Here is an 18,966-nt window from a genome sequence, read left to right on the forward strand (position 1 = left end):
CTTTAAACTACTGTGGAGCATGTGATGAGGAAATACTCAAAGGTTTTGATTTTACTGTAAAAACACACTTAAATATCCAGAGATGACATTTCTAACTAATCTTAGATTCTCACTGACTCCACTCCAGCAAGCTTTCACTGCCTAACCAAATGTTTGGACAGTTCAAGTCATTTCAAGTCACTTTATGTGTTAAATATGAAATAATTCTTATGACGATGATACTTTTTTGCACAGCGCTGTGGGAGCTTTATGTGGCTGCAGTAAGGAAATCAGATTTCACCAGACTACGTCATGCTCATCTGTGGCTCACACCTGCTCGAGGGCTGCAGCTGATAGGTAAGTTGGTTGATCATGTGACATAAAATGGGTGTCACAGATGTCATGATGTAAAAAACGTCCCGTCTTTACCACAGACCCTGAATGCTGCATTTCTACAGGGCGAGAACAACCTGGACGTCTTTACCTGCTCCAGGCTGACGCAGCGTCCACACCCAGCGGGACACGCTCAGAGATTTAGCAGCAGACGGTCGTAAGTTGACTCACCTGAACAGGTACGAAAACCAACAACTGATCCAGCAGCCGTTACTGGGACGAGACCAGTACCGGTTACTGGGTCTGCTCAGTGTGTGAGTGCTTAAACTGAAGTGGCCGTGGGTGTGTAGGCTGTGTGAGCGGACTCTGTTAATGTTTAAGTGTTTTATGCCGTTGTGAGGATGGTATTAGTTTTTAACATCTTTTAAATTTCCCAACTTAAATTCGGATGTTTTCAGAGTCACGTCAAAGGAATCTGTTGGTGTTTCAGTGCGTGGCCGTGACAAAAGAAAACCCACATAAAACAGGTGAAGCAGCAGGAATGTAAAACAGAGGCGGTCACAGTAGGATGTAGAAAGAAGCAGCAGGTATTCAAATTATGCAGCAACGCTTTTAACAGAATCTTTACTCCAGATTAAATATTTAAAACTGAGATATTTTCACGCACGCTGTGTAAACAGAAGCATAAATACTAGCTCAGAATTCAGCCTCTTTGGTGTTTTAACAGGAAAATGAAGGGATTGTCTCTGAGGAAATCTGTCTGACTCTTCACCAGCTGGTCTTAGAACTGAAGAAACGTCTTAAAGGAAACTTAAAGAAGTCCAGACACTTTTCTTTCCAAGATCCTTGGATTATTTCCATGAAAATATTCCAAATTCAAGGGTGCTGAGCTGGAAAAGTGATTGGACTCACACTTATTAATGGTCCAGCTGAGCTGAAAGACTTTATTCAGGAAACATATTTGGTGTTTATTTAGAACATGTTGAAAGTGAAAGTTTTGCAGATGAGCTTCAGCACTGGTTCGTAAAAACCAGGTGTGTAAAATGCACTGATTTCTGTGTTTTTCTGCCTGCTTCCTCATTGTGAAGTCGGCCGTGTCTTTGTTCCCTCCTTGATTCATATTTTCAACCATTTTTATTCTTTTGTCCGCCTTTGAGGTCAGTTTGTGCCAAACTGGCATTCAGTCTATTTATCATTAACAGACCTGTTTGGGAGCTTATTTTGGTTTCATTGTGTCTCTTTCTGGATGAAAGAGGCTTTAAAGTCGTGTGACTTGTGCTTTTCGATCGTGTTAAGCATTAACTTGTTAATAATTGGTGAATTTGACCTCACCAGCTGAAACATTCAGAGCCGAGTCACCGGCTAACCATGTCTGCTGCTTCACGCCTGAACAAAGTGAGAAACCAGCAATGGTACAGTGAGGTTGGTGTCTTGACCTCTCTAACTGGGACTGTTGACGGAGCCTTAAAAACAGGAACGATTTATGAATTTCCATTTTAGAGTCACGATGAATCTGGATGTGTATAAATATGTGGATCAAACTATGAAGACAAATCTTATGTGTTTCTCTCTGATGCAGTGAATGGTAATGAGTAGAGTTCATGTTCTGGTGACAGGACTCTCTGTGGCGGCAGTGATGATGGCAGGAGGAAGTCGAACTATCTGTTGAGGTGGAGAAGAGGTCGGGGTGGCGTCTGTTGGTTTTCTATTGCTACTTGTAATCTTTTATAACCTTAACTGAACGTTTCATAGTGTTTTATCCAACTCACGAGTATTTTTATGCTTAAATCTAACAAGTGAGTAAAAAATTAAACCCATTAGTAGATGAAATGTTAGCCTGCACCTCCTGCACGCCTTGACCTTCCTAACAGAGACATTGAAAGTCTCTGAAATGCACCGTTATTTACTGGCAACCCATAAAACTCCAGTGGTGCACATCAGTGAGGGGCAGGTAGCCGCCATAGCAGCTAGCTCTTAGCATTGATCTTCTAAGATTAGATGCTTCAAACACATCAGATGTCGGACTTTGTGTCCTTGAATTCAGAAACCCGTTAAATGCAGGTTTGTCCTACCAGAGCGCAGCTCTCACACAGATCCTTTCTTAAAACTCATAAACAGAAAGAACAATGAAGCAGGTCACACAACACATGAACTGTGCTTCCTGTTTACCCAACGGTTTATCCCAAGAAGTTTGGAGCCATTCACAGAATTTAAAGTCAGTTCTGGATGTTTTACTGATTCGGTCAGAGCAGAGAGAGACGTGGCGCTCAAAGAGTCCTGACATCAAAGCTGTGGGACAGAAAGACGACAACCGTAAATAACAAAGACGGCCACGTGAGACTCTTTCCTGGTAACCATACAAGTTAAATTAAATGTAGGTGATACTTTAAAATAACAACTGAAATAAGGCTTTTCAAAACACCTGCCGAGCGGCGACACTTGTTTCTAGAACTTTTGTGGCAGTGACTACAAAGTAAGCCCCTCCTCCTTTCCCTGCAGGACCTCCTGGTTAAATAACATCAAAATCAACTTTGTGCTGTCACTCACTGTGACAGGCCGAGTGAGTCTTTCAACCAAGTGTCAGAAACGGTGACGCGAGTGTTTTAATTCTATGTTCAGTCTGAAAGCTGAGGCTGATTAGTTTACAGTTTTAAATCAAACTGTTGTTTGTACTCGAAAGCAGCTCGACGACTGTGTAGCCAGAAGCTTAATTCCACAAAGTTCCCCTAGTTGTGAAAGGTGGTGGGGTGGTGGCTGCAATATGATACTGTTTGTTTGCCAACACAGGATTTTAAGGCCTCATGTACTCTGATACAAAAACATCCACAGCCTAAAAAAGAACCCAAGAGTCTGAATTGAACCCTCAAAGTGCTCAACTTGGCAAAGCAGCTTGTAAACTGTTGCTCGCCTTGTGCTGTAATCCCGTCTTGTGCAGGTTACAGTGAGGGTTGTTGTCGTCAGTCAGGGAGGTCGGTGTGTGGAAATCTGGCGTACTGAGGGAGTCATTCGACCGGTCGCACCGCATTTACGCCTGGGAGGGGCGGAGTGAAGAGTCACAGCTGGGCTGACTGACTGCTAACTAACCCGACCACAGCGAGGAACCACTTCACTTTAACTCCTGCAAGTTCCTCATTTTATTATTAGCAGCAGGCAGCATATACATCTCTGCTCGCTCTGTTTGTGCCTCATAAGGTCATGTTATAGTGAGAAGTCCTGGACAGAGTGTGTTTGTGTATTTATGGGTTCAACTTTAAAAAGGCTGCATTAAAAACAGTTTAGTCAAATGTTTCAGATACAGATGTGCATGTGCTCTCCAATCATGGGAAATGAAAGTACGACCTACGACTCAGGCTCTCGCGTCACTGTGAAGGAATTTTGACCTACTCGTCTTTACAGCCTTGCTCCAGTTCACTGGCGTTTCTGAGCAGTGATTTATGCACAGCTGTATTTCAGTCAGACTGCAGGCTGGGCGGGGTGATTGCAGCACCTCTATTCTTTTCTTGTGCAGTTATTCTGTTAGAGATTCGCTGCTCTGCTATTACGTGATCTAGTTACAGCCAAGCTTTAGTGTCAGTCAGACAGAGCTGACATTTGACTCTAGAGTACTTTGGTATACAGGAGTTCACAGTCTGCTCAATGAGGTGTCCAGGGCCTAAATCATCATCATCATCCCTCCACCGCCGTGCTGACGGCTGGTGTTTGTGCTGATGTGCTTTGGTTTGTTGTTTGTTCAGATTTGCATTTGCTTTGCAGACCTTTGAACGTTTAACATGTTAACTGAGGCCCGTCTCTGAGTGCTGCACGTCTGACCTCGGACTGGATCCTGGATGACTGTGACGCTGTGTTAACATACAGCTGACACTCAAACTGCCAGATCTTCTGTTTGTATGGAGACGCTCACATTTACACCTGCGGCTGATTTCGAGTAATCTCGTGACTGTAAATGTTAACTGGATAGTTCTGCTGTCAGCGTGTGAAAAAGCAGCATCAGAGTGAGATGAAAATCGTGTTGCACAAGGATACGCTGTGTCACAAAGAGCTGCAGTAGCTCGGCACACTCGAGGAACAGCAGCATTAAACACAGCAGCAGGTTTTCTCTTTATGGATCAAACAAAAAACAATTTTCATGATCAAAACTATTGAAAATGTGCAACAATAAAATGATTTACAGTGTGTCAGCAAACAAAGAGCTTTTCTGCCCACAGGCTTGAGCATGCTGTCACTCGTCCATCAGACCAGTCAGACCAGTCAGCTCTGCTGGCAAACGACTCCTCCACACTCACACTGTTTCTCCGTCACACTCATGAGTTATGAAAGGATGTTTACAGGCTAAAATTAAGCTGGTGTTTAAAATCAAACGGCTCACTTCCTGCTCTCGTTCTCAGCTGTACAAACTTTTGCGTCTCCTCCCCTGAAGACTGTTAAACATTTCCTCTTTTCCTCTGCAGCCATGAGGCTCATGTGGAGTTTCTCTCTGTCCCAGCAGCCTCGCTCTCTCGTCCTCTTTCTCCATTTGTTGCTCCTGTGAGCTGACTCACCTCGCTGTTTCACCTGTGTAGTCATCAAATCTGGGAACACGTTTGCTTTGCAGCACGGCCTCGCTCATCGTCATTAATGCAGATGAGGATCAGACTAAATAAGAAGCACCTGTGATGTATGGTTATCATGATGATGCCTTCACAGCTTGGCTCACTGCCCTTGAGTGGCCCAGAACAGTCACATGTCATAAACAAGTTTTACTACCAAAAAGATGCTCAAACATTTAAAAAAGACAATATTTACTCCACCAGCTAATTTTTGAAATATTAAAAATGAGGAAAAAACTAAAGGTTTAAAAAAGTGTACAAAGAGTAGTGTTTTCATCCAAGATGTAGTGAGGTAGAAGTAATACAATATGAATGTTTAAAGTAAAACTACATTAGTTGTTCAGGAGTGTACACTCCCAACCTCTGGATCAGACAGTGAAGGCTGCCCTCAGGACCTCCTCCCACATCTGGATCAGGGCATCAGTGACCTCGTGGACCGTTTGTGGCACCCAGAGGTTCCTGGTTGGTTTCAGATCTGGGGAATATGAGCAGTGGAGGAACCCAGAGTGCACTGCGTTAGCAGAAGGGTAATGATGTCATCCCCGCATCTAAAAGCAGTCGATCTGTCTGATCTTCCGAGAATATGCAGGATACGGACGTGCCTCCTCAGGCCTCCACTGACGCTGGATGATGCATAAAACTTGCCTCGACGCCTCCAGACTCTCACGTCTTCCACATGTGTCAGACCTGCCGGTCCTGTTGATCTCTGGTGAATGCCATTAAAGCTGGGCTATAAGCACAGGTCAAACTCACAGATGCTGCAATCTCCTGTGACGCTCTCGAATTGTTGCTCAATCATCAGGTGAGTAAATCCCAAAAGTTGATTCTGTTCATCTGGATGTTTTCAGTGGGAGAAACGTTTCGTCACTCATCCATCAGTCTCAGCCAGTGTTGGGTAAGTTACTTTAAATTAGTAACTTAGTACATTACTAGTTACTTCTATCAAAAGTAATTCAGTTACTGTCAAAGTAACTAGTTACTAGGGAAAGTAACTTTGGTTTTACTCAGACTTCTCTTGTTAATGTGTTGCTTCCATAACTTTGCCAGTCTTCTAGCTTGCTTACTTTCCACAAGTGCACTGTGCCACCTACCAACAGAAAGGAAAAGATAATGTGCATATTTCCACGAGAGAAATCCCACGCCTGGACCGTCGTTGACCGCCGCCATGATTCTAGCCTACGTCACAGCGTCATGTGCAATTTTTACATCCAACACAAAAACTGCAGTCGTGGTGCTTTGATTGTACTCAGAACTCAGAAATTCTGCCTTCTGAATAGGAAGATGTAGGTAACAGCAGACTGCAGATGAGCTGCATACAGGGCTGGACGGGGACAAAAAATCGTCCCGGGCGTTTTGACTGACCGGCCGCCATTATAGGAAAAATCATAAAGCCTTTGAATGAAAACAAACACTGTTGTGACAGTGATGTACACTGTTCTGATGGTATATATGCATCAATCTATCAATCGTTTGTTGTAAGATTCAGATAATTATTTATTAAAAGTGAGACATTTTAAATGAGAATAAGAAAGTATTTCTTTGTGCCCCCCTCTCCCTGTTAATGCCCTACCTGGCCCCTGGCAACACTTTGCTAGACCCGCCCCTGCACAGTTACCAGCTGTCAGCTACTTAGAAAAGGATCCTGGTGTTATTTGTCTCTCAGAAACAGTTCATAACTTCAACTCATTCATGTCACCTAAAAGGTAAACCTGTTTCTCCATCACAGCTCTGATGATTCAGTAAGGACATCTCCTGGTTTCATCTTCATGTTTCCCTCTCACCACATATCCAAACATCATGACCAGCAGCTTTACAGCTGTGGCTCCAGCAAACATCAGCTGATACTAGAAATTAATATTAAATCAATTCTAACAACAGCTGATCAAGTTTAAACGTGCTGCTGTGGTTTATCGGCTGGTTTCCCCGTTCTGGCGCAGAGTGGGCGATAAACAAACAAGAGAGGAAAGCCGATCAGCTGATCATTGATCAGTTTCATGATTGAAGTAGAAACAGGAGGGGGGGGGTAGAGAATGAGAGGAGAAGAGGCAGCTGTGCAGCAAAGACAGAATAAATCCAGCTTTGTGTCTTTTTCATTGTAGCTGAATTACGGGACAAACTGTTCCTTTTCACCTCAATAAGAAACGCGTAATATTTTCTCTGAATACGAGCCGACTCCGTTTTTAAGGGGACAGTTGGAAACTCTACTAACTAACCTTATGAATAAAATAAAGTTCACTATCAGTAACATCATAGCACCACCCAGCTGTATAGAAACTCCGTCATGCTAGCTCACGAGTTATTGTAACTGACTGTAAAAAGTCAGCACAGCTAAAATAAACTCCACCTAAACTTGGTTTATATCTGACCAGATAGACTGCAGCTCACAACTTCTTACCTGAAGTTCAGTTCACACTCGGACCGGCGGCCGCCTCGGGTCTCTGCTCCTCCTGCCTCCCCTTTCCCTCCTCCACCTGCTGCCTCCACCACTTGCTAATGTTACTGAATCTGTGGAAGCTCCACGATGCCTCCACACGAAGTAACGAATAACGAGCCTATCTAAATCCCAGTAACGAGTAACGCGTTCCTGGTTTTGACATAACAACTAGTTACCGATCAATAGTCATGAGTACCCTTCACAGAGAGTCGGGGAATGGCTGCAGACACTGTGAGGTGGTGACAGATGTACCCTTAGGCCCCCTCCTCGACTCAGAGATGCAGTCAGCTGAGACTGAAGAAGTCACTTTGATGAGTAACAAAACATTTCTCCCAGTGAAAACGTTACATCGAGTTAACCAGAATGAACCTTTTGGGACCTCTTCAGTTCAGTTTCTGACAGGTTGAAGTGATTTTCCTGGCCATGCTTCTTTTCCCTCCTCTCACAAAGGAGCAGATATTGGTCCTGCTGCTGACTTTTGTGTGTCTGTCTTCTCTAACGGTCATGTCATGGTATTTCTTCCTCACTCTTGAGACTGTGCTGGGAGGCGCACAGGCCTTCTTGTGATGCAATGAATGGACATGCCATCCTTGAGACACTAACATCTGACGGTCACTAACAAAACACAAAACTAGGGAGGAAGGAAGAGGAGAGTCATCTGTGAACGCCGCCTGCTAACACATTCGCTTTTGGGACGTTCTCTTGTTGTTGCCTCTCCAGTGCACCTCATGCTTCCCGACCGGACAGACTGATATTCCTCAAGTTTAACTGACTGTGTCGTACTGTGATGGTCAGCTGCTCCCTGAAGGTTTCTGAGCAGCTTTTGTTTCCATTATGACCTGATATCTGTAACAATGTGACAGAAATTTGTCTCAGTGTAGAAAGTAACTGTAGAACAAGGATCACCCTGCTGTGTGTCCTGTAATGGGATTGTGCTTTTTCATATTTGCATTCAAGTTAAAAATGTAGTCATCATTTCATATATAGGTTATCAATTTGTGTAACATTTACACTAATGTGAGCCAGAGGCTGCGAACAGGAAACAGAACTTGTGTAAGAATATCGATAGAAATGGAGACTGTGGGCGGTGTGGTTGTGCCGTGAGTGGCGCTGCTGCTGCACCGTCTTTGTGTGATGGTTGTAAATTGCTTCTATGTTTCTGCATGTGCAGACAGGAAGTGTGGTTATTAATCTGTAGTGATACCACAGTTGCTCTGCCGTCTTGGCTTTTTGGGGGGATTCATGGCTGCGCGCAGGTCAGACCTGCAGGACGGTTGATCGTCATTGGAATCTTTTATTCTCACTATTATATCAAATTTCCAAACTGCAGGCATTGTGAAGACTTTCCACACGTTGGTTTCTGGTAGCTTACCCCACGTCAGTGAGAGCTGTGCGTTTTGGACACTGTGTGCTTTGCATCAGTGACAGTGCGTGTTTTATTCCTTCACAGATCCAACCATGAGGTGGCGCTCTTCTGGTCTTTCTCTCTTCCTTTTGCTCTCCATTTTTGTCTTGAAGTCAGCAACTGAACTCAGGATCTGTGCCTACAACGTGCAGAATTTTGACTCTGCGAAAGCATCAAACGGGCGACTGATGCACTATCTCAAACTGGTAACACACACTTTATTATCTATTTTATTTTATTTTTTTTTCCTGCTGCTGTTATGAATGAATTATTGGCAGAATTGGATCTGGTGCTGTGTTTATGACTCGACCTATGACCTTTTTTCTGTGTGCCCATGTGTGTGTCCAGGTCCTGACTCGTTGTGATATCAGCCTCTTACAGCACGTGGTGGATCCAGACGGTCGAGCCATTGAAAAGTTGCTGTCTGTGCTCAACAGGTAAACATTCGCTGGAAACTCTGACTTTAAACTATCAGCATGAAAATCTCGTCAGCTGAGTTTATTTCTGCCCTTAAAGAGGACTTCTTCTCCTCAGTGCTCATTGGTTGCTAATCATAAAGAGAAAGTTTGACCATTAGGTAGGTGGGACTTCTGTGGTCTCGGACAGAGACAGCGTGTGCTTGAAATAATCATATGATGATGTCATTATTCACTATTATTGATTATTTGTAGTTGTCCCATTTTGCGCTCACTCACCTGACCTGGCAACTTTGTTCTCTCTTCTCAAATAAAACCAGCCATATAAGAGTGCAGCGCTCCATCAGATTACCTTGCCTCACATCACTTACATCATTTAGGATATTTGATTTTTCCCAGAACATTTTGATTACACTTCATATATTTGACAGGAAAAAGTATAAGCAGGAAAAGCATTTTCCAAAAATCTTCAGCATGAAGCGAGACTGTGAGAGCAAAAGGGAAGTCTGACCCTTTCTAATACAGCAGCTGTGAGCCCTATGAAAATACAGCACGATGGCACCAACAGGTGTCAGCATGATTCAGTGAATATGGCTGTGGCTTACTCCTGTTTTATGTGTGTACTGACAAAGCTCCAGTTCACTACCAGTCAGTGTTTTATGATAACGATGCAAAGAGATTGCTTTTATTGCTAAAGAGTTTGTGGGCATGTTGCTGACACACAAGACCGTAAACTGCTCGATCTTTTAATATACTCAACTAGTATTCTAACACTGCTTAACCACAATATGTGCACAATGGTCATTATGTGTCTGCTGTCTGCCTTCAACAGGGGATCTGACAGGTACACTGGATTTAATGAGCATGTGAAGTATCATCTAATCATATTCATTAATCCTAATAACCTAAATTTACACCCTTTACTAACCAAAATGCCTGAAATGGTAACACTTTACTTTGGAAAGTCACTATTAGAGAAAATCGGGATGGAAATGTGTCGGACAGGTTTATCAGTCCAGTATTTGTTAAAGGGAAAAGCATGAACTGAACGATTCTGATTTAACTCAACAACTTGAAAGCCTCCTAGTCAGTAGCAGGGCCTTAAAAAGAGGTTCGAGGGCCACTAGTAACCCTCATGAGCTGAGCTGTTTGTGTCATTTTCATGTCTGCTTATAGAGCGACACGTTAGAAGTTAGTGAGGGTGGTCTCTGCTCGTGCACTTACCGTCAGGAAAAACCTGGAAACTATTCTAATGGTCATCAAACCTCATCTTTATTGACACGCACGGAGATGTCAAAACTTGTTGTTATGGTTACGGGGAGGTGGTAAAATGCAGTCTTTATGGGGAGAAGAATAGAAACTAGAATAGAAACACAGAAACTAATGTCAATCTAAATGCCAACTCAAGTAACGTTCACTACAACCCTGATTATTATTATTATTATTATTATTGTTACATTTGGTAATAATGTAGCGCTTTTTAGTCTGAGTGAGGACTCAAAACACTTGCCTCATTCACACAAGCACTTGTTTCTATGCTTTTCCCATGTAAGTGCTTTCTATCTAACATGAGCACATTTATACTCACAATGGTGACGTAGCATGGAGACCTGAGCAGCCGAGGATCAAAGCTGTAGGAAATGCAGATGAGCACATGTGAAAGCACATAACCAAATGTAAATATGTGATGTGTTTATGGACTGCTGACTGTTTAAATTGCAAAAATATTTATCAGCTAAGTGGTTACTGTGAAAGGTACTTTTGACTTAACAAAAGAAAGTGTTACCCATCAGTGCAGTGTGTCCAAGCTTTGGGCGGGCGCTGTACAAAAAAAAAACATGCTGTGGGTTCAAGTTGAAGAACAAACATTTTCATGTATGTTTGGGACACCTATGTTTATATGTTTATATCTAGCTAAATAAAAGTAAAATTTACAAAAAAAACCCCAAACTACAAATTTCACGTGCTGAAATATGTCTCATATTTCTGACAGCGTGACTGAAATCCTTTCTGTACATAAAGCTTAGTAGTCCGGGTGCTAAGCCCTGGGGAGCTCCACTTCTGGGACTATCGCGCTGGACTGTTTTCATGTGTTTTTTCTAGTATTAAGACTTCATCTCAAGAAGTCTTACTGTCATATTTAACCAAAATCCCATAATAAAAGTCCATACAACATTTTAATAAGCCTACAGTAGATTAAAGTGCCAAGTTTCAGTATTAATTTTAGTAGCATTACAACAGAATAATTTGAAAAGCTTCTAATGTAACTGGGCATGAAATAGTTGCTAAGCGACATTAGGAGTCACAATGTAACGAGAAAAATGGCTACATGAGTTAAAAAAAAAAACACAGAGAATGAAACCACAGTGGTCTCATAAAACAGAAACATTTGATTAAAATGATGGAAATAGAAGGCGAGAGGAAATGCTAAAATGCTCAAAAGCAGCTAAACAGAGCTAAAATTAAAAAAATACTCAAAGTACTTGGATACTATATTTAGGTGTAGTAAAAATCACGGGACTGGGCTACATTAGCTTTGGTCATGTTAGCATATTATTTAGCGTTTCAGGCACAAAAAGCATTAATGTGTTTCTAAAACATGATAATGTGGTTACATGCAGATTTACATGCATGTATGACTTCCCACCACAAACACACATTTTTGTTTTTTTACATTCAGGTTTATTTTGAAAGTGTAAATAAAAAGACCATTAAAAAAATGACATTTCAGTGACTAGGGCACTGGTTACCTAAAAAATGCAGTTTGTTTAAATTGTAGGAATGTTGGTATGAATTTGCTTGAACCATGTGAAGAGAGGTGCACGAGGGAGCGTTCATCGAGGCGTGAACTCCAGCAGAGCAGATCACCGGGATAAATCTGGCTTTAGCTTCCTTGTTTCTCTGAAAGAACGATGACGACTGCTCTGTAAGGCTCACCTGATGGCTTCATAAGCCCCAGCGGTCCTCGTGCTCCTCTGTTCACATTGATGTTTTGGCGGGCTCGTGTGTTGCGTACTGTGTGACGTGCAGCTCCTTTCTCTGCGGCGTTTTTCACATTCTTGTCTCCTTCTCTGCGTTGAGGTATGAAGAGTACGACTACGAGGCAGTGGCCAGTGAGAGTTTGGGAAACTCTCCTGACGACAAGCAGAAGTATGTTTTCATCTACAGGTAAGACATGGCTGTGGTCAGTGGCGGTCCTAGCCTGTTTGGCGCCCCGGGCGAACACTCCCTCTGGCCTGTATTGCCTGTATCTTTTGCTCGTTTCTCTTCGCTTCTTTTCTATTATTTCTGAACTGAGCACCTGATGGCTTTCAACTTTTCTTGTCCATCTTCCATTGGTTTTCATTTTGCCCTCCAGTATGAACACAAATTGATCTCTTGCTGATTTGAACTGTAAAGTGTAGACAAGCGTCACAGCTACTGTTAAAGTACATTAATCAAATGCAACATTTAAAATTGTCCAGCTTTGGATAAATCGTGACCTCACCGTCACTTTCACCACTTCGCCACTTAATCGTCATGAAGGAGGGGCTGAACAAAAATTAGATTAACCAGGGGTCACATGCTGCTCGTACCAATGATTAAACAGCATTTAATCTTTTCTTCTCCAAACAGGGTGCAGACGGTGAACGTGACGGGTCAATACCAGTACAGGAGCCAGCAGTCGTTTGTCAGAGAGCCTTTTGTGGTTCGCTTCCAAAGCAGGAATGCATGTGAGTGCATAAGAAAACATTTTGAATGCTTTTCTTCTTAGTTTCAGATTTAAACTAAAACGCTGCCCTTCATTTTTCCTCTTTTGTTTCTTTCTCTTCTTGTTTTTCCTTTTCTCTTTCCACCCGGCAGCAATCGGGGAGTTTATCTTGGTCCCTCTCCACAGTGAGCCCAGCAAGGCCGTCCAGGAGATCAACAAGCTTTACGACGTCTTTGTGGAAGTCAGCAAGAAATGGAACAACACGGTGCGAAAACTCATCTAATAACAGGCTGATCAGAACAGATCTGACAGAGAACTTTGTTCTGATTTTCACATAATCCGTGTTTGTAAAGGTCTGCTTTAAAATGGAAAATGACTTTATTCACATGGAGCCTTTCAAGGAATCCAAGATCACTTTATACACACAAGTGAAAAACCACTGACTTTTGAAACCATAGCCTGACTCTGCACTCAGGATTTTGAAGCCTCGGTATCAGCATTTTGCCATCTGCAATGTTTTTGGATAAATTTTTTTTGCAGGCAAAAGTGTCCATATGTAGACAGAAGGAGACGTCAGGTTTATAAGATAAGATAAGATAAGATAACTCTTTATTGTCATTGCACAGTCATACATAGTACAGTAGTACAATGAAATTGGAAAACTGTCCTACGTCGGCACTACATATAACACAACGCAACACGAACAACACAACACAGTATAATAACTTAGTAATAAAAAAAGAAGAATAAGTGTATTTTTATTGCACACTGTTATTATTGCACATTAATTATTATTGCACCTTGTTATAAATATAAATATTATTGTTATTGTTATCAGCGAGCTTTAACTTGGAAACATAAAAATAAATAGAAGCACTGACTTCATCAAGATGCAGATATTTATAGAGACTAAAAGCATTTATGCATTTCTTTTAAATGTAAACATTTTTACCCCTGGGCTGTAAATGGTGTACTGTCATCAGGACGAACACGCGAGTTTGTGAATGTGATAACTTGAAAACAAGGCGATGTAGGAGTTTCAGATTGAAACCACAGGTGCATCTGCTGGGAGGCTGAGGGGCAGCACCGGCCTTCACAGCAGGATTTAAAAAACTGGTGAAGTTTTACTGTGGGATACTTTGGAGGCTGACTCACTCGCTTTGTTGTGTGTGCAGAACGTGATGTTCCTGGGAGATTTCCATGCCAGCTGTGCGTATGTGAAACGCAGTGACAGGAGAAACATACGGCTGTTCATGAAGTCAGAGTTCTCCTGGCTGATCAGAAACCGAGAGGACACCACTGTCACCGACGTGACCAGCTGTGCATACGACAGGTGTGTGCTGACAAAACTGTGGATTAACATATAACAGCTGGTGAATGTAGAGAGTGACCTGCTGGCTGTCAGCGAACAAAGTGTCAGCTACAGTTTTATTGTTATTAATCTAACTTTAAAGGTTCATGTGTGGATGAGGAGTTTTATGTTCTTGCATTTAATTTTAATGCTTTAGTTTGTGTGTGTTTGAACAGAAAATAAGTGTGTGTGTGTGTGTGTGTGCGCAGGATTGTTGTGCATGGAGAACCCTTCCTGAGGGCAATCAAGCCATTCTCTGCAAAAGTCTTTGATCTCGGAGCAGAGTTCAAAATGTCCAGGAGTGAGGTAACTGATCACATGACACCACATATATACTGGTCACATTTAATAGGTCTAATAAAACACAATCACAGCCTTCCTGAAGCATTTGGAAGCGTCAGTTTGTTACAGTCTTTATATAGTTTTAGTTCCTGCCCAGCAGGACAAACGCTGCTGTCTGTCTTCAGTGTGGGTTATGATCATCTGCTGATTATGCTGACATTTGGCTGCTTGTAGTCTTCTTGACAGAATTTTTTTGGCACGGCATTATGTCTGAAGGCATGAAATTGATATTTAAGAATCCTCTGCAGCGCCCTCTAGTGTGCAGACATAGACAGTTTGTTTACTCATTAAATGTCTGTAAATGTCTTATCATATCAAACAAATTTAACTCTGACTCATTTGGATTTGCATTAATTTAGTACACGTCTGAAAAGGAAGTTTGAAAAATTAGAACATCTTAGTGGGTTCAATTTATCTACGTGTTTATTTTATTTTAAAGTTATGAGTAATTTGTGTATTTTATGATGACGGCACATCGGTGAAAATAGTTTCTTGAGCTGTAATAAGAGTACGTGCGAAGTCTGAGCCCGCAAACAGTTATATTACATGATAAAGGAGTCTGATGTTTTTCCTGTTTTTAGCTGACAAGAGCGTGCTGTAACACATCTGCACAGATCATTCTCTGTAAACAGATGTTTGTGTGGGAAAATTCCACCACGTCAGCTTTGAGTACTCGGAGCAGAAAAGCCTATTTAAGAACCGGTCTATTTACCATTCTGAAATATTCAGACCAGTCCGTCTGGCACCAACAACCACAGCAGGTTTCAGCGTCACTTAAATCGCCTTCCTCACTCATCCTGATGCTCGGTTTGAGCTGCTGCCGTGTGACTGATCACATCTGTGTTAACAAGCAGCTCAACACTTTGCTAGGTATACCTAATAAAGTGGCCACTCATTATGTAGAAATTATATTATTTGATCATAAATACTGATTCGTAAGATTAATTAGATAAGATAAGATAACTCTTTATTGTCATTGCACAGTCATACATAGTACAATGAAATTGGAAAACTGTCCTACGTCGGCACTACATATAACACAACACGACACGATACGACACATCACAACGCAACACGAACAACACAACGCAGTATAATAACTTAGTAATAAAAAAGAAGAATAAGTGTATTTTTATTGCACACTGTTATTATTGCACATTAATTATTGTTGCACCTTGTTATAAATATAAATATTATTATTGTTAGAAACATTGTTACCTCCCCCCTAAAAAAGTCCAGGGAGGCAGCCAATCAGGTCAGCTGTTTGCATTGATCAGGGCTGTTGTCCTGTTGTAAAAGCTGTCCTTGAGTCTATTTGTCCGGGACCTCAGCAGCCTGAACCTCCTGCCGGACGGCAGCAGCTTAAACACCCGGTGTCCTGGGTGTGTGCAGTCCCGTAGGATGCTGCGTGCCCTCTTGAGACAGCGAGTGCTGTACAGGTCCTTCAGGGAGGGAAGAGGATGTCCAATGATTTTTTTTTTTTTGGGCCATATTGATGACCCTCTGGAGTGCCTTTCTGTGGTGCAGCTGGAGAACCACACACCGATGCAATATGTCAATATGATACATGTAGAATAATGAATGTGTATACTACTTTAATATTGTAAGCACTGATCTGTTGCTGGGTAGCTTTATCTATAATAATACAGCGTCTGAAAAAACAGTATTTAAATCCAAATTATAGAAAGCTGCACAACATAGTTTTGGATTTCCTCCTTTTTTAAAAATAAATGTCATATTTAAGTGATCAGCTTTTATCCTCATTCCCAGGCCGGGTGCCAGGTCACCTTAAATATCTGTCACCTTTTCCTGAGTGTCCTGTTAAAACAGCCCGATGTAAACACTGTTTGATGATGTCTGACTCTGACTTCCATTGCTTCTGTCTGCCAGGTGGTGCAGCTGAGCGACCATTACCCAGTGGAAGTGGTATTAAAGAGCTCCGCCCTCTTCCTTCAGGCCACGCCCCTCCTGAGCCTAATAAGTGCCTCTGTGATCGTCTGGTCCTTCCTCTCTGCCCTGTGATCGTCTCAGGCTCTGAATGCTTTATATACTCGTTTGTCTTTTTTATTCCAAAACCAGTTCACCTTGTAGCCGTGCCAGGATCACTCGGCGCTGTCCGTTCTTTTAACACGGGTTTATTTTATAGTCCCAGCTCTACTGCTCTTAGACCAAAGTGAAGTGACTGAGCAGCGAGGCAGCTCCAGCAACAGAAAAATGTGCAAAAATTTAAAACAAAAATTCAAATATGAGACTTTCAGGGTTTTTGGTGCTGATTTTAAAATATTTTAAATTAAGGTTTTTGCATCAAGACGAAAGCGCATCCAACAGTCTTGTTTGTTATGAGGTGAAAATGTAATCTGATTTTATTTTTTAGGAGTTCTTAATTTGTTTTCTTCTTCCTTCCATCTTTTTCTTGATATGTCCCCCTCGGGTCTGTACAGAAACTGATGTAAATATTTAGAATTCCTCTGAAAATGTTAAGATTTTCATTGTTTGAGAGTTTTATAAAATTCAGTAAAGTTTTTTTAATAGTAAAATAAAATTTTAAAAAAACATTCTTAAGATGTTGTTATTTTGGGACGAGCTGCCTGCATTGATACAGGTTCACCTGAAAACACCACAGGGATGGATCGATTACTAAATGAGTTCAAAAACACACACACACCTACTAAGAAACACACAAGGGTCATCAGATAATCAGAAATACATGCAGCATAGCCAGAGAGAGGAAAAAATCTACTTTTCAATAAATGATTTAAAAAGCAAAAGCAGATGATCCTGTTCTTCAGACATGGTGACTCTCCATCAGTCCTCCTGCAGGTGCTGCAGCTGCAATCTGTCAGAGCAAGCTGCTCCACCAACGAGGAAGACGAGCCACTTCCTCATTGTAAAGATCGTTCCTTGTTCATGTGTCACACATGAACAAATCCTCTTGACTTGCTGCTCGGTTGTATAAATTCTTGTACAGTGATTTAAAAATTCTTCACCTGTTTAGTGTAAATATCCACAGAGTCGAGCTGACAATAACTTGCCTCAGTGTTTCCATCAGGACAAGAATTGCCGTGTAGATCGTCTGCAGTTAATGCAGAGAGTTTGCATACATATGGGAACAAAGATAAATGTTCATATCTGCTGTTGTCTGGTCATCGGTCAGGTTTTCCCTCCTGATGACAGCAGACAGATGTTGAACGTTCTCTCCTGTTTTTACCTTGAAGCAACTGTTGTTGTCAATTAAAACTGAGCAGAACGCGTCTTATCCTGCATTTCTTCTTACTGCAGTAAGAAAACACTTCATCCACCACAAAGTTTTTAAGGATGTATTTCAAATTGATTTGCTGATCCTATCACCTTTGATTATTTGTATATCACAAAACTAATCTGTTGATTGGGATTATGGAGACATTTTATTTTTATAACACTCCCTAATCTCATGAGCATCAATGAGACTAGTGAGTGTCGTGGCATAATACCTTTCCACCACACTTCACTTTTTCCTGACTGCAGCCTGCATAGATCAGTGCTTTGGGCTCAGAGAATCGATCCAAACACTGATAGTATCAATATCAGCGTTGATATCGGCATTGGATCAATGATAGTGTTAAAATCAAATCACTTTTATTATCACATCACATGTGCAGGTACACTGGTACAGTACATGTGAGTGAAATTGTTGTGTGCGAGCTCCACAAGCAACAGAGGTGCAAAAATACAATAACATAAGAACAAGCAAAATATAAGAATGGCTAAATCTGAGAATTATATGAATAAATATATGTACAATATAAGAGTGTATGCATATTACTGAATGTGTATACTAAATATGTATATCTACGTGTGTGTATATGTGTGTGTGTGTGTATACATATTTTACAAATTAAATAGAGTAAACAATAAAATAAAATATACAGAGGTTGGTAGTTGGATATTGATATTATTACAGGATCAATGCTGGACTTTGCTTCTCTGCTGTAAGTTCAATACTTTGCTCTTGGTCATCAGAAAGGAAGCATGTAAACACCGCTCCTCTCATGCTGACACACTTTGCTCCGCCCCTTCTCAACCACTGAGCCAGCCCTGCTAGATACATGGCCCACTGACTCACGTGACTGTGGAACTACTGAACAGCACAGGAGGAATGAGGTGGCGGAGCAAAGTTGTTTTTTTTTGTTTGTTTGTTTGTTTTTTAAACTTTATTTAACAAACAATGAGTATACAACATACAAACAGATGAAGTATACAAAACAACAGAACATAAACACAAAGGCCAGGGGTAAAAGAAAAAAGTAACAATTATAAGAATACACGCAGAAATTCACATACATATATTGTTTTAGAGCCTTTTTGTTGGTGGAGTCTGATATTGATTGAATGTACATTTCCACATCCTTAAAAAAATGACAGAAATATGGTGTTTTGTTAGTAAACTTAC

The 18,966-nt window shown here is 41.4% G+C and overlaps 1 protein-coding gene across 4 annotated transcripts; it reads left to right on the plus strand.

The window, feature by feature from the left end:
- Nucleotides 1-319: 319 nt before the first annotated feature.
- LOC146494039 (deoxyribonuclease-1-like) lies at nucleotides 320-17,093 on the plus strand. 4 transcript variants are annotated; one of them, XM_085147252.1, is made up of 12 exons: nucleotides 320-336; nucleotides 414-551; nucleotides 5,747-5,793; nucleotides 8,783-8,943; nucleotides 9,086-9,174; nucleotides 9,986-9,997; nucleotides 12,235-12,321; nucleotides 12,769-12,866; nucleotides 12,997-13,109; nucleotides 14,020-14,177; nucleotides 14,405-14,501; nucleotides 16,428-17,093. In XM_085147252.1, the coding sequence occupies exons 4-12, from the start codon at nucleotides 8,791-8,793 to the stop codon at nucleotides 16,557-16,559; spliced, it is 939 nt and encodes a 312-aa protein (XP_085003378.1). In that variant the 5' UTR covers nucleotides 320-336; nucleotides 414-551; nucleotides 5,747-5,793; nucleotides 8,783-8,790; the 3' UTR covers nucleotides 16,560-17,093. The 4 variants fall into 4 exon arrangements, 3 of the variants coding, with proteins under 3 accessions (XP_085003378.1, XP_085003377.1, XP_085003379.1); XR_014871701.1 differs by lacking the exon at nucleotides 5,747-5,793 and having other exon boundaries at nucleotides 321-336; nucleotides 16,428-16,649; nucleotides 16,696-17,093; XM_085147251.1 differs by lacking the exon at nucleotides 5,747-5,793 and having other exon boundaries at nucleotides 321-336.
- The last annotated feature ends 1,873 nt before the right edge of the window (nucleotides 17,094-18,966 follow it).

Source organism: Neolamprologus multifasciatus, chromosome 20 (genome assembly GCF_963576455.1).
Source record: "Neolamprologus multifasciatus chromosome 20, fNeoMul1.2, whole genome shotgun sequence".
Taxonomy (NCBI): domain Eukaryota; kingdom Metazoa; phylum Chordata; class Actinopteri; order Cichliformes; family Cichlidae; genus Neolamprologus; species Neolamprologus multifasciatus.